Source organism: Filicampus tigris, chromosome 12 (assembly GCF_054856515.1).
Source record: "Filicampus tigris isolate MCC_2025a chromosome 12, RoL_Ftig_1.0, whole genome shotgun sequence".
NCBI classification, from domain to species: domain Eukaryota; kingdom Metazoa; phylum Chordata; class Actinopteri; order Syngnathiformes; family Syngnathidae; genus Filicampus; species Filicampus tigris.
The window spans coordinates 15510048-15525601 of record NC_141228.1 but is presented as its reverse complement, the minus strand read 5'-3'; the positions used below and the strand labels follow the sequence as shown (position 1 = coordinate 15525601).

General features: G+C 41.3%; 1 protein-coding gene across 3 annotated transcripts in view; it reads left to right on the top strand.

Moving 5' to 3' along the window:
* The window catches only part of glis1b (GLIS family zinc finger 1b), a 93524-nt gene that overhangs the window by 57050 nt on the left and 20920 nt on the right, over positions 1-15554 (top strand). For all 3 annotated transcript variants that reach the window (XM_086046635.1, XM_086046634.1, XM_086046636.1), the window contains exon 4: positions 12024-12185. In XM_086046635.1, the coding sequence (XP_085902761.1) occupies positions 12024-12185 (162 nt within the window). The remainder of the gene's footprint in view (positions 1-12023; positions 12186-15554) is intronic.

Here is a 15554-nt window from a genome sequence, read left to right as displayed (position 1 = left end):
AGAGAAAGACGAGAGGATGCAGGTGCGAGTGAAACGTGACGGACAGATTGATAAAGCGCCGGTGTCGGAGGAACGGCGTAGCTCAAACGGGATCCCGCCTCCAGTGCCAGGAACATCAGATCGTGTTGAGCGTTTTCATTGCATAAGCGCCCCGGTCTGTCGTTTTCAAGGCAGGTTTGGATTTCGCGAAGGGGTGCATAATTAATGGCTGCTCGCTCGCTAATGTGGCAGTGGAAGCATTGTGTTGCACTCTAATGAGGCCGTTAAACGTGGATACGGTCGCTTCGCGAGGCTACACAAACTGTCACATGACAGGAAGATCGATGGGATCCAGTGAAATGAAGGACGGCGGACTGATAGGTGGAAATATACTTTGGCGGATGTGAAAAAGCCTCATTGAGTGGTTGGAATTTTTAAGATACGCTGAAGCAGGTTACTTTCTGTTTTTGTAGTGTTTTATGGCAGGACTCACCTTTAAAAAATGTTTGAGTACATTGTTGCCTGATTTGCAATATATGTGTGTGTACACACATACATACATATATATATATATATATATATATATATATATATATATATATATATATATATATATATATATGTATATATATATATATATATATATATATATATATATATACAAACACTTACGTTTTGAATTTTTTGCTAGGGATTTTAAGACCTGATCAAGGAAAAAAACTCACCATGTATGTTTCGTACATCATCTGCTGAGTGATGGTCTCCAGTCGTAATGTGAGTGAAGGATGGAACTGAAATGTGCTCGTATCAGACACAGGATGAACTAAGGGCCTACAGACGGGGCCAATATAAGATAAATGGGAGGTCTGCATGTAAATCAAAGTCCTCGAATAAAAACATTGAGCGGGAAATGAACTTAATTGGTCCCCTTTGAGAATATCAATTCTGTGACAGTCGTAACTCTCTCACTGACAAGCTCTCATATGGACGCCATTAGAAAGTTGACCCTAAACGTGAAGACCCGAACAACTTATACGCAGAGCGAAGAGAAAATTCAATATTGCACGGCAAGAAGTCTTGGACGTACGTTTGAAGGCGTCACCAAGGCATGAGACGTTTCCTTTTGTATGACCCCTTTTCCCTCAACCCGGTGAACCGGTAAACCCCGGGCTGGCCAGTTTGGGAGGAAATCACATTTTAGCCCTCTAATGTGATGCAGGGCTGCAGAGCTGGTAGACATTTGAAAGAAGGCCTCCTCATCACGGCCAGTTAAGTGCTTCCATGAAGTTGTTGTGCAGCCCTGCCCCTGTCCTGCGTTGCCAGGCCTCCATCAGGGAAGTGCACATTGGAAGCATGGCAGTGAAAGGCAGTGGTGGACTTAAGTCGATTTTTGTATACAGTGTAAAGTAAGACATCCAAGGCTGGCCACATCATACAAAAATACACGCTGGAAAAATGTGTCGTGATCCGTTGAATCCAAGGTTGAACTTTTTTGGTCATCATGCTCTGGGGCAGTTTGTCTTCGAATGGAAATGGAGCCTCAAGATGGAGGCAATTATGAACAGTTCCAAACAGCAGTCAGCAGGGCTGCTAGAAAAATCGGATTGAATCGAAAAATCGGTTTTGATTTGATGCGATCAAATTGTTACAATCGTGTCGCTATCAAATCGTTACATTTTAGAATCGTTGCCTCTTGAATCTTGTCGCACCCCATATATCGGGATACGGATCGAATCATCTTTTGTACATCGTTTTGATGTTGCTGATGATTTGTTGATTTTTGATTTGAATTAAGTTGGATAGTTTGAGCTTTGGACAGCTTTTACATCATGTTACATATTAATAAACATGACAAAAGCTACGGTCGTACCATATCGGACGGAATCGTAATCCCACTGAATCGAACCGAATCGAATCGTTACATTTCACAAGTCAATAAAAGCCTACCAGAACACTACCAGAACACTGTTAAAAAAATATCCCTTTTAATATGTACTTTTGTACAACAGGAGTTGAATCACTCCCTCTTGAGTCTTCTTCTACACAAGTATTTGTACTTTTCGCGAGATACTGAGAGTACAGAATACGTTTTCCAACCGTGGCGAAAGGATAGATACAGCTGGCCCGGCTCATTATCATAAGGAGCGCTTCCTGTTGTGCCATCCACATAATTTCGAATGGGGCCCAGGACGACGCAGGCATGAGCGCAAAAAGGCTGTTAAGAACAATTTCTTGAATCATTTACATGAACGCTTCCTCCCACCAATTTATTGGCTGGGCTCTCACTCCCTTTCTTATTCATCCTCATCTGGAAAACACTCCACCCTTGCAGTGGCGGCTGCTGGTCATTCAAGGAGGGAAGCTCATTTCTTTCCGGCTTACTTCATAAATGTGTTTGTTTATTTATATATAAACTCCGTTCGTATTCAGGAAAATGAGTCGCCTATCACAACGGTAGTCGTTTTTTTTTGTAAACAAAAACAAAGTCGCTGGGTTTCTTTAAAGGGCGGCACGGTGGTCGACTGGTTAGCACGTCGGCCTCACAGTTCAGACGTCGTGGGTTCGATCCTGTCTCCTCCCTGTGTGGAGTTTGCATGTTCGCCCCGTGCCTGCGTGGGTTTTCTCCGGGTACTCCGGTTTCCTCCCACATTCCAAAAACACGCATGGTAAGTTGATTGGACTCTCTAAATCGCCCCTAGGTGTGATTGTGAGTGCGGATGTTTGTCTCTGTGTGCCCTGCGATTGGCTGGCAACCAATTCAGGGTGTCCCCCGCCTACTGCCCGAAGACAGCTGGGATAGGCTCCAGCACGCCCCGCGACCCTTGTGAGGATAAGCCGTATCGATAATGGATGGATGGATTCGGTAAAGTCTCTGTATCAGTTCAGAACTACGTAATGACTAACTTGGTTCAGGGTTATACTTTAATATCGCCGATTCGCTTATTTCGCTGTCAATCGGAAGAGGGAGACCACCTCGGACGGATCATCCAATCATCCAATCAATGACCATCCAGTTTCGCACCGTGGACCAACCCACTCTACCTTTCCTCGTGGAAGCAGTAGGCTCAGCGTCCGACTGTGTCATAAAAATCTCCGCGGCGCCGCGGAGATTAATGAGAAGGAAGCCATTTCATGTTACCCGTGATAAGTAGCTGATTCTGAACAAACGATGAATGTATTCTATTCAACGCCACCTGCTCTGTAACGGTTCTATGATAGCAATATGAAACCATCATACCAACTTGAACGTAAATTGGTTATCAATTGCGATGGAAGGTATTCAGTATTTTAACTTTGGGAATTACTTTTACAACAGCTACAATTACATTTTTTCCTCAGGAACCACTACAATTTACACAACAAGTGCATGTTTCGACATTTTGGAACGTTTGAAATTTCCCGGAATGAAAAACTGGAATGACCCGTGTGTAAATTTGTCTTTGCGAATGATTTTGATTCATATCTTAAGAAGAGAGGAGACCGGGGCGGCTGGCTAAAAGGCAGTGGAAATGATATGTGTAAACTATGTAATGTGAATGTTTTAGCCAAGCTGTGTTTAATTTGGTATCCTGACGAAGCGCATGAGAAACCTGCCTCCCTTTAGCTGTCTCATTGAATCATGTGGATATAATTTCATCCATTTACGTGTTTTCTGCTCTTTGCTGTGGTTGCCACGGGGCATTTGGAAGCGGGCAGATTAAACGCACATGTTCCTCCCCATCTGCCGCTCTCCCCTTCCGAAACAGATCCCGAAGTGTCGGCAGGTTTCCCCTCGCAGAGAAAGACACCTTGTGATAAACCAAGACCCGTTGCACCGGGGCCTGTTTTGGCACTTTTAAAATCCTACAGACTGCTTTTGAGCGTTGGCACTTCATAACATGTTTTATTTGGCCGCCGTTTCTTTTGGCACCTGGAATCTCAGCCCTTCATCACGTCTGTCAAGCTCGGAAACAGGGCAGGTCGGACCTGACGGGTAAAAGTAATGGCAGTGGAAAGCTGATTGCTGAGGTTGCTGGGATTTTTCAGGGACCCTTTGCATTTGCAGGGCGGGGCGGTGGGCCTCGCAACGTGAGTAATCGCGAATTTCATGCGAGTTAACGGTCGCGCGGTTCAATCACATCTCCCAGTCATTAGCCAGAGTTCTCATCTACCAGTACGAGCCGAGGTCATGGACGTACAGTGTTGGTGCTTGGGTAGAAGGGCGGGTGGGGGTTCGTCGAAGGGGTGAAGAATTCAAAACAAGATTGAAGTCACTCATTTGACGCACCGCAGAGACAAGCCTGCCAAATTTGAATGATCCGGAGCAGGACATGTTCACCTCTCTGCAAGACTGAAAGTGAATGGCGCTTGCCTAAAGCCACCATTCGTTGGTTGATTGAAATTTTGTGCACTTATTTTTAAACTTGCACGACAAATGCGTTGACATTGACATCAATGAAGGTTTTTCGATGGAGCTGATTCACAGTTCAGTAATCCCCCATATCGTCGCTGTCCTGTGAAAAACACTCATGCCCAATTTTGGAAATCTATTTCATGTTCACGTTAATGCGATGTCTGTTCCGCAGAAACACCATTCACCTAAAAATACGAAAATTTTAAAAAAATGGACATAAGTGTTTTTCACAGGACAGCGACGATATACTTGTGGTTGACTCTTCACAAATTCATCTATTCGCATGTTTTTTTCTGTGGAAGCTATCCCCAGGTATTAGCTGAAAAATTGACCATCCTGTGGTTTTTGTGCTCTGTCTGAAAAGGATGCTGCCAAAGCCCTTTCTAAACGTTGGTACTGTAAATTGGTCCAAGAAACTATGATAAAGTGAGATAAGCTTTGAATGTCTAAGATTAGCCTGGGTTGTTAGTGGAGGCTATGGCGAGTATTTGCATCATCAGTTTTGACTTTGTTTTGAGGTTTGTTTTTTAAATTGACTTAGTTTTTCAGAGTGTGTATGTTAGTTTTAGTTTTTTTTAATGCTTTTAAAATTTGGGTTGTTTTTATTACTTTTAGTATTAGGTTTTTTGTGTGTGTGTGTGTATTTCTTGAGTAAATAAATAATAAAAATTCAAAAAAAATACTTCAAAAACATCCATCCACAAATAGAGCTCCTGTATAACAGTCCACAGAACGCATGTGCATAATACTGCTTCTCAAGTTAGACGCATCGCAACCCTAAGCTTAAATCAAGCAAAATCCTTTCGATTCCTTTCAATGTGAAATGTAAATATACTTGAATTCTGAACATTTTATTGGGTCGGGCATCGATCCCTCATATTTTTGTTCGCTGTTTGTGGCGGTCACTCCCCTTTTCTATGGGACGTTCGACTGTATTTTCACAAAGTGATTTCTCTTACCTTTGATTTCTTTTCAGCGCCGCTTGTAAAGGCCGTTCATCAGCTACCTGCCCCGCATGTCAGCGGACACATTTTACTCCCCGATAGCAGTCCATAATGGACGGTTTGTTCCCATCGGCCGGCAGGTTTCTAACGAGCCGCTACACACGCTCAACTCTTGACACTGCTTCCTTTTAGCCTCGCTTGACACTGTTTGGCCTTCTCCCTGCCAGTCAGGAGTCATTTCCCATCAAGGCCTCAGGCCATCGCCACCAGCTTGTCTGTCTGTTGTGATCAGCTGCCCGTCCACCCTTCCAACCTAGCACCCCCCCCATTCAGTCATAATATCAAGCTGTCCCGCTGTCATCCCCAATGTTTACGGAGCGATTGAACCCCAAGCCACCCCGCCCCCTTCTCCTCCTGCTCCGGGTCGAGATGGAGTGCCTCCGCTTGTGCGGTTATCTGTCGGTTTACCTCAGCCGGAGGTCCCGGAGAGGAAAAGCAAACATGTTTCGAAGCAATTCCAGTGATTAGAGCTGTCTAAGCTGTTTTCACAGATAATATCCAAGGCAAGATTAATCTCACGTCACCACGTTTGACTGTTTACGGAACTTAAAACCCACGTGTCCATCACTTAGCTGCAGTTGGCGTTTATTCCGAAGGAGCACAGTGACATTTACCATTGAGTGTGGTTTTGGATCCTTTTGGGACTTTTCTGCTACATTGTCAGCGATCGGTCAGTCCGGTGGAAATTTAATGCATCAGCAACTTTCTACAATGCTTTTTCAATGACACATTTCTTTTTTTTTTTTCTTTTTTTAACCTTTACTGCAGCGCTTGCAAGTTTTTCGAACATAGTGAAAAGAAGAGGGGCTAATCCAGTCATGGGAAGCAATCAAGTACAAATCGTTCATTACTGCTGTTTAGGAAATTTTTCAAGTATGTGCACTTTACTTGAGGTATTGTTTTTTTTTTTACAGTCAACTATGGATTATATGCACGGAAAAATTCCGGTAAAATCTCACGGGGCAACGCACCTTCTGGTCGTGCCGAGCGCCATTGTTTTGAAGCCGTTTTACTTCAGCGAATTTCTATCAATTGTCAACGTTTTGGGGTATTTTTCTGGATTGTTTTTATGTGTGTGGCTGCGCGTATTGATAAAGAAGAGGTGAGAAGACAGTACATCGAGCTATCACTGCTGTGTGCCTACCCACATATACGGTGTTACTCCGCTTTGATGAGCAGCAGAAGCAGTGGGTTGTTAACATGCGCGGCAATTCATTTGTAGTTGGACAGCACCGAAGTCTGTTCTCTGCATTTTTTTTTTCCATGCTGATGTAATAATGCAGCCATCAACCACACAAGGGCGCCATTTGTTCAATTAGAACTCCCAGCCTTAATTTTGACAGCTCTCGAGCTTTTGATGTGTTATTGTTACTCTGTTTGGATAGATTAACGATGTTCCTGGCCTTTCAACTTCTCCTGGGTCTCATGCTTCCATTTTAGCGTATTAAAACATATAGACATATTTATGAGTCCTTATTCCTGCGCCGGGTTTCCATAGCAACCACTTTTCAGCGATGAGAAAAAGTTTGGAGGAAAAGTCACCATGGTCAGTAAAAAGATGTTATAGAGTAGAGGAAGTATTCCATCTGTCAAAAATGTTGACAAGGCTGAGTTTAAGGATGATTGACATGCGATCTAGAGTAAGAGTAAAAAGGATTCAAGCTGGACGGCGACACAGTTCAGGTTATTATTAGCTGAGAATAAAATATAGGCTGTGATAGAAGGGACAATGGCAGGCTCTTGTCAGAAGCACTTCCGCCACCCACACCCGTGTAAGGACGGAAGCTCTTTAAAAGGACGAGGACGGACGGGGTTGGAGGACGATCATTTTTATGAATAAGGACGGAGGGACGAGGACGGAAGGGTACCCAGGTCGCGGACGGAGGATGGAGGACAGAGGGGTCAAGTGCCCAACTCTGCATTCAAAGATACTCAGAACAGACTCTTAATAGATAAAATACCTTTAATAGCTACTCAATTAATGAGTATTAATTATTTTAAGTGATGACGTCTTTGCCAAAGCCGTCTCGAATCCTAATTTAAATCCCCACCTAGCATCAACGTAAGAAGCTTGAAGTCGCCAATCAGATGTCTTTGGTATATCTGCGTGCAATTTACTATTATTTTCATTCATCTTTTTCAGTTGTTATCATTAGCTAACACTCAACTCAACATTAGCAATGCTATGGGAACTGACTATTTTGAATGCATAAAAAATTGAGCTACTCAATGCTCGGTTTTGAAAATCTACAACATACGACAGTTATCAAAATGGGCCTTCTATAATAGTCAGTAAAAAAAAACCTGGTTTTAGTTTTTACCTATATTTCAGAGTCTGTTAGTCTACTTAAGTAAATAAGTTCAATCAGTATTTCTACTTTCACCCTCACCAGTTTTTTTTTTTTTTGTATCTGTACTTCTACTCGAATGCAGAGTGTGAGTACGTTTGCCACCTCTGGTGTAACCCTGGAATTAGTCACAACAAAACACCTCGCTGTACAATATAATTCTTCATAGCAACTTTCTTGGCCGGTTCCTCTGCCTCGAGGCGACACTGCCAGTCGGTTTCCCGGCAGCCTGAAAAAACCTCAGCCCATCTCGTCCGTGCTACTCCCAAGTAATAATACGCTCCAACCGATTAACACGTTTTCCTCCATGGAGCACTAACTAGAATTTAGCCCAACATTTGTTTTGCACAAAAGAAAGCATTGAAAGTGTGATCTCCACCCCCGCCTCTCCTATACATAAATACACACATAGCACAGCAGTAAGGGCAGTGTTTGTTTTCGTCTTCAACAGTCAGCATGGCTCGCCGATCCGTCCAAAGTGATGTGGACCTTCTTCCATGCTAAGATTTGCATTCGACTTTCACACCCTTTTCTACGTGTCCATAACATCTGACGTGACCGGCGGGAGCGTTGAAATGTGTTTCCGCCGTGTGTGCACTCTTCAAAACACGTCGAGTCAAACGTCGACGTTCTTCACTGAATATCCTTCGTTGCCTTTCTGTGACTCTTCCAGTCTCCCTGCTGAAACCTGCTGTTGAAAATCTGTAACACTTGAAGCTCAGTGGCCGCGTCCCTCTGACAACATCATGTTTAAAGCCTCATATTTCTTTAAGATTAGTCAATACATCACGTATTAAATCTGTTTTGATTCATTTAATAAGAGTAGCATTTATTTACCTAGACCGAAAAATTAATTGCATCATTAAAAAAATCATTGTCTCAATCTTTTTTTTTTTCAATTTCATGAAAAGATAATAGAATGCAATGACAAGATTGATCTTTTTTTTTTTTAAATTTGGCTTTTATCTAATTTCGAAAAAGAGCTCATCGTATACTGTATTCATCTCCCTAATGAACATTTCAATTTGATTTCCTAATTGATTGTCTTTCAGTATTATTTCTGAAATTGTTGTCTCTCAAATGTTGGTTACAATGTGATAAGTTTTTTGTCTGGTGGGGGTTATTCTTAGTTTTCTATTTATATGAATTGAAGTCAATGGATTTAATGGATCACAGAAGAGTGCAATGTACATTAGAGCACCACACAACAGAGCTGTTTTTAAAATGTTGGTAAATGTTTAATGTTTAGAATTTCATGTTATTTTTCGAGTTTTGTTTTGTAATTTGAGCTCAGTTTTATTTATAGAGGACTTTAAGGACAAACGCAGTTGAAACAAAGTGCTGTATATAAATACAACTTGAACACAGGACAACTGAATCATAACATGATATGGAAACAATAAAATATCAAAAAAACATTAAGACAATAAAACAAATTAGACACAAAAGCAAAGGCAGAGTGCGCTCAGTTCACTTTCTTAATATTTGTTTTAATGGCAGTGTTTTTGCAGCCTTCTGTTGACTTTTTGTGGCAAAGTTGCACAATATATTTCATTCTGCATTTTACGCTCGATTTCAGTTGCAAACCACAGAAGAAGGGAAACATTTTCCCCCATTTCCAAATACACAAACGCTGCGTAGCTGCTCGACGGCAGAGACAATTCTGAAAGCGGCGACAGATCAGACGCGGTCACCCGAACTGCCTCTGCCATGACGGGTTTGGGTTTCGCCGATATTAAATGGAGCGTTAGTGAATAGAACGTTCAGCCTGCGTGTTGTGTGAGTGAATGAAGACAAGTGGGGATGAACCTGATGAAGCGCCAGCCCTGTTAGACGATTGGTGTCACTCTCTCATTAGCTGCAACCGGATCTGATATAGCTTTAGCTAATGACCCATGTAGAAATAATGTAAAATAACTATTTGATGTATTCCCCCGTTTATCGATTCATCCCAGACCCACCCATGATAGGTGAAAATATGTCAAATATAGAGACCATATCAAAACAATTTATTTTATAGTTTACTACTTCCTAGACACTTTAAACATGTTTATACTTAGTAATACTCACTTTTAAAGTATTCCTTAGCATCTGTTCTCACACTCTCACTGCCAAGAAATTGGAGACTAGGCCAAGCGTGCTTGCTTCCAGCTTTTTTTTTGTTACTCCCGGTTGAAGCTGGTGTAAAACTGACACATAAAACAAAAAAAAAAAGGAAGCATTTTTTTTAATTTAAACGCCAAAATATTCAATCAATCCATGTATTTCTTAAGTCTTAGTCAAGCACACTAACTTAATGCTAACATAATGCGCAATGCGGTAGGCCAATGTAAATTTGTTTATTGGGGGGCTGGAATGGATTCATGCAAACACGTAAAAACATATAAGATATTGAGAGGGGGCAACATATGACACAAACATATTGTCCAATGTTACAGTATACCGATCCCTCTACAGTATGTGTTCACAGCAAACAAATCCATTTTTCCCCAAACTAACAACAAGCATATCATCTCACAATATAAAACCATAATCATGCCCAAAGAGATACTTTTACACCGTCGCTAAACAAGTCTGCCGCTATCAAGTGGTTGACAGTGGAATTGCACCCCAATATAAACCAGAGTTAGACCAAAACAGTGGACTGTAGAAAAAATGTTGTGACCGGGAACCTGGAAGCCGCGATGGTGGTGGTATTCTTGTATTTTATCGTTTTTCCACCTTCAATTCCTGTTTCACTCTTCCACCTCTTTCTACAAGCTAAAAGGTCACGGCTGACAACTTCCTGTTACAATCGAGCCTGCTTACATTGATGTCAATGCGCCTCCTAATTTCTCAGTGTTATTTGTTCAATAAGTAACATTTGAAGTCCCAACTGCACACTTTGTGGGTCTTGACACTGCGGAATGTTTTGTGTACAGCTTCCGGTTACGCGAGAAGCGCGCCCCCTCTGAATCTTTCATGTGTTAACAAATCTGTGGGCTTCATTGGCCGAGTGCTCGGCATCAAATGGGACAAGCGGGGTCGGATGCGAGCTTGTTTACAGCCACTGTCACTTGCCCGTCTAATGTGCCATTGACGCCGGCGAGCGCTCGGCTCATGCTACGCATTGCGGCCCATGAACCGCGCTCCACTTTCCACTGACTGCCACTTAGACGCATGCCGTGTCTTCAAAGTCACTGCGCATTTCATCAAGTGAACGTCCACGGGCCAACGGGAAAATAGATTTGTAATCGTACCACCCGTGTTTCGAGAGCGTCACTCCCTTTCCCAAGGCGGCAGTGCTGGATATTTGAACTTGTACAGCTGCGCAAGTGATCAGGAAACTCGTGGAAAGTGGAGGACAGGATTCATCCATTTTGCTTCTCCTGTTCAGGGTCGCAGGGAAGCTGGAGGCGAGCCCACCCTGCGTTGATCACCTGTCAGTCACAAGATTGGACACATAGAAAAAAAACAAACAAAAAAAAACATTCATACCAGTGGCGTACAATGGGGTGGGTCGGCAAGGGCATGGTCAATCAGTTAAACAAATACTAAATGACAATGTATTGTAAAGCAGTCAAATTTTCTTCCTGTAACTCATATCTTTATTGTTCTAAGTGTTAAGCGACCAAAACAGAAGTTATTTTATTCATTGTATATTTTTTAAATGAATCGGCCAATTAATCGGTTGTCAGATATTGGAGTTGACATGGGTCCCAAAAAAATTCCCATTGGTCGGGCTCTAAGACAATAAATAGCACTATATGATATTGTACTTTAAAAACACTGACTGGTAACAATATAAAATAATGTAAAGAATTACATAGCTTGTGCATCATGAGTTAATAGGTCAATTTAATTCATTGTGCTTCTCCGAGTATAATACAGTTATACAGACACAAACGAAGAAGGATCATCACTACTCTCAGTGACTCAATAAGCTGCAATCATAGTAGTCGTTTTTTGCAGAGGATAAAGAATATATGCCTGTGAGTATTGTTAATATATATATATATATAAAATATTATATATCTGTACAAGCTGAGGTTCCACTGTATTTATAGTTGAGGGTGATTATCTTTATTAAAAACCTAACAAAAAAAATGTGGTGTTTCTTTGAGTGTTGGAACAATTGAATGACATTTCAATTCATTACAGCGGTACAATTTTATTTGATGATTAACTAATTTGAGTCATAAGCTTGGTAACGGAACAAAAACAACTAACATGAATTCAACCTCACTTATTTCTGTTGATTTCTGCACGCATGCGTTCCCTCCCTAACTGTTGTAATCTATATGCTTGTCTCCTCTGCAGTTTGAAGGCTGCAACAAAGCGTTTTCGCGTCTGGAGAACTTAAAGATCCACCTGAGGAGCCACACGGGGGAGAAGCCGTACCTGTGCCAGCACCCCGGCTGCCAGAAAGCTTTCAGCAACTCCAGCGACCGCGCCAAGCACCAGCGCACTCACCTGGACACGGTCAGAAATGAACAAGTGTCCGCGCCGTCTGATCTCTTGATTGTTTCCAGGCCAAATCGATACTGGGCCCGCAGCCGCGCGGCTCGATTTGCTCTCATGAGAATTGAGGAGGAAACGGATGCTCAAAAGTTAAGCACTGTAAAGTACTGCACAAACATTTTAGATTACGTCTCCTATCACACATTTACAATGTTTTTTTTTAGCCGTGTGATGACCACATGAGGCAGCACTGCGCCCTCTTGGTTATGCACATCCGCCTCACAGCATTGATGTTCTGGGTTTGAATTCAGGAGTTTGCGTGTTCTCTCTGTGCTTGTGCAAGTTTACTTTATGTGGTCCGAAAACTCGCATGGTAGATAGTTTCAATGAACACAATTTTTCGTTGGTCTCAATGTGAGCGTCAATGCTTGTCAAGATCAAAATGATTTGAGTTAACGACAACCAAGAAAATAACTCAAGCTAAAGTTATCGAAATAAAATAAAAATGAAACCTAAGCGGAACTACATAAATTACTTGACTAACTGGTCAATATCAACCCCGTGATTGGCTAGCGACCAATCCAGGGTGTACCCCACTTGCATGTTAAATTCTTCGAACACTCTAAATTGTCAATAAATTCCCTGTAATTGGCTGCCAACCAGTCCAATGTGTACCCATTTCTCAGCTGGTTTCCCTCAACTTTCCCAAAGATGTCCAATGTGAGTGGGAATGATAGTTTGTCTGCACCCCAAAAAGTCAGCTCACCCTGGACTCTAATGAGGACGAGCATTATAAAAATTCAATAAAAGGTGCAAAAAAAACAGCCCAAAAATGCAAGTTAGGACAACTTGATTGACTGACACTTACCTGAATGTATTATGTTTATTTTCATTGGCATTTACAGATTGGCTAGTGTGGAGCCAGAACACTAAGTAGCAAACACATTAAGTTTTGGCTTTGAAAATAAATGTTGGCTTTGTAGGAAAGATGCATTGGCACTGAAAAACATTGCGTTATACAGTTTTTTATTTGGATTTTTTTTTTTTTTCAGTTTATAGCATAAATGTCAGACTTTTTTCAGGGACACTGCTTTGATTGTTTTCAGTGTGGTCGTTTGTCAATGTCAACTTCCTGGTTTTGGCATTCGAGTTTTTTTCGCTTGTAGGCAGTTTTATGGCAGTGTTTTACCGTGTAGGGAAGGGGCGGGGCGAAGAATGCATGAAAGGGGAGACAAAGGTCTTCTTGAAAAATAAAAAAAGTTTTAAAGTGACAATATTTTATTTTTCGTCGTATGCATTGCTGCTCCGTGTGAGTTAAAGTTGCAGGTTTGAAGATTTATGAATTACAAAACATCTTCATCATGCTGTCTTTCGCATTACAGTGGTGCCTTAGGATACAAGTTTAATATGTGAACACGCTCGTAATTTAAAACCCTGTATCTCAAACCATCTTTCTCCATTGAAATGAAGGGAAATACCATTAATCTGTTCCAACCTCCCCCCAAAAAACAAGACTTTTAAAAAAAAATAATTTTGTTGTTTATTAAAGAATACAGTAATTACATATAATTAGCATGTAAAGGATGAAACCGTTTTTGCCACAATTTTTGCTTCACTTCACTGGGCATTGTGCGGCTCCTTCTGGTGTGTGTGCCTTGGCCGCTGGGGGGCAGTATAATACAAATATACATGGAGTCGGTCAAAACTCCTCATTAGTCACTTTTCAAAGAGGATAAAGAATATATGCCTGTGAGCATGGTGTTTATGTATACAGCTCTGGTTTTTATGAAGTGACAGTTTTACAGAAAACTTCAACTGGAAGTGACAGATCTATATGACAGATTTTCAACAATTGCAAGTGGTCCTAGAACATATCCCACCGCGATCAACGGGCGTTAACTGTATCGCATTTCATTTAGGTTTTTTTTTTTTTTACATCCTCGATTCAACAAGCAAAATGCAGGTTAATTTAATCTGACACTTATGGCACGTCTTCCATACCGTATGCAATTTACAACCAGGCAGCAGCATTTCTCCTAAATTGGCCCCAGATCGCCTCACCTTTTAAACTTAAAATGAAAAAAAAAGATTTTTTTTTTTTTTGATTGCATTTCCATTTCTTGACTTCGTTCCCCATGTGTCACCTGTTTCGGAAAGCCACGCGTGTACAGTCAGAGTCACTGCCTCATCTTATGCACAATATTGAATGTGGCCTTGTGTAATTTGTATCAGTCAAGTTTCCCACCACCCACTCTTTCCACAAGTAGGACAAATGATACAGCTAATCTGGGCGGGCAATGCTTACGGCTTCACATTAACACCCTGCTAAAGGCCCACTCTGCCAAGAGCACTTGAGGGGAAAATGATTTTTAAGCTTTAATGATATTTATTCTACACAGAAGTCACGCTTGATTTTGGTGACTCGAGGCGCCGTGCCACGCCGGGCTGCAAAACAAACACGGCCCAGATGAGTGGCACTGTAAGCGCCTTGGAATAACAAAACGTCTTATTTACAGAGGCCGTCAACGTTAGGCGCAGGCACAGCTAATAAAGACCTGTATCGACTTACACTTTAATAGGCATCTTATGTTCCTTGGGGGGGAGGGGTGCTGTGAAGGGGGTAGGGGGCATACAACATGCTATATTTGCTTTGCTAATGTGGCGAGCGCAAATTGATTAGGAAGCTCCAACTTTTCACTCGTCATTTGCGGTACCTCAATTGAGGTCACAGATTCAAAATCAATAGAGAATGTAAAAACTAGACACAGATAGAAATAGTTTTACACATTCCTTCCACATTCCACCAAATGAGATTTTCCATTGAAGTTCATATTCGTCATCACACTAAATTATGTGATATACTATGCATAATGAGGTGTGATTCATTTTTAGAAACACAAATGGGTTTTCTGAGCTCACTTGAACAATTATCTTCTTGTGTTTATGGTTATGAACTCATATTGATCTTTTTCGTTTTGTGAAAATAAATTTTAAAAAAAAGGTAAATGTGATACTTTACTAATTTTGCAATTTTCAGCGGTAAAAAGTCAATATTTTGTCCCTGATGAATTTGATAACTTCATTATTTTTCATGAACAATTAGCACCATTAAAAACACATCACGTGTTGAGGGCACAGATAACAACCAAAAACCTCCACAAGCTAAGAAAGGCAGCAAAGAAATGAAACAAGTTACAATTATATTTGCTAAAAAGTAGACTGTTTTCAAGCAGCAGCAGCGCATGTAATATATTACCCAAAATAAGAATAACAATAAAACAGCACTGACAACACACTTCCTAAAAAGTTGAACATTTTCCACCGACACCAGCAGAGAAAAAAACAAAAAACAAACAAAAAAAATACACACACACGGAGGACAAACTTCAT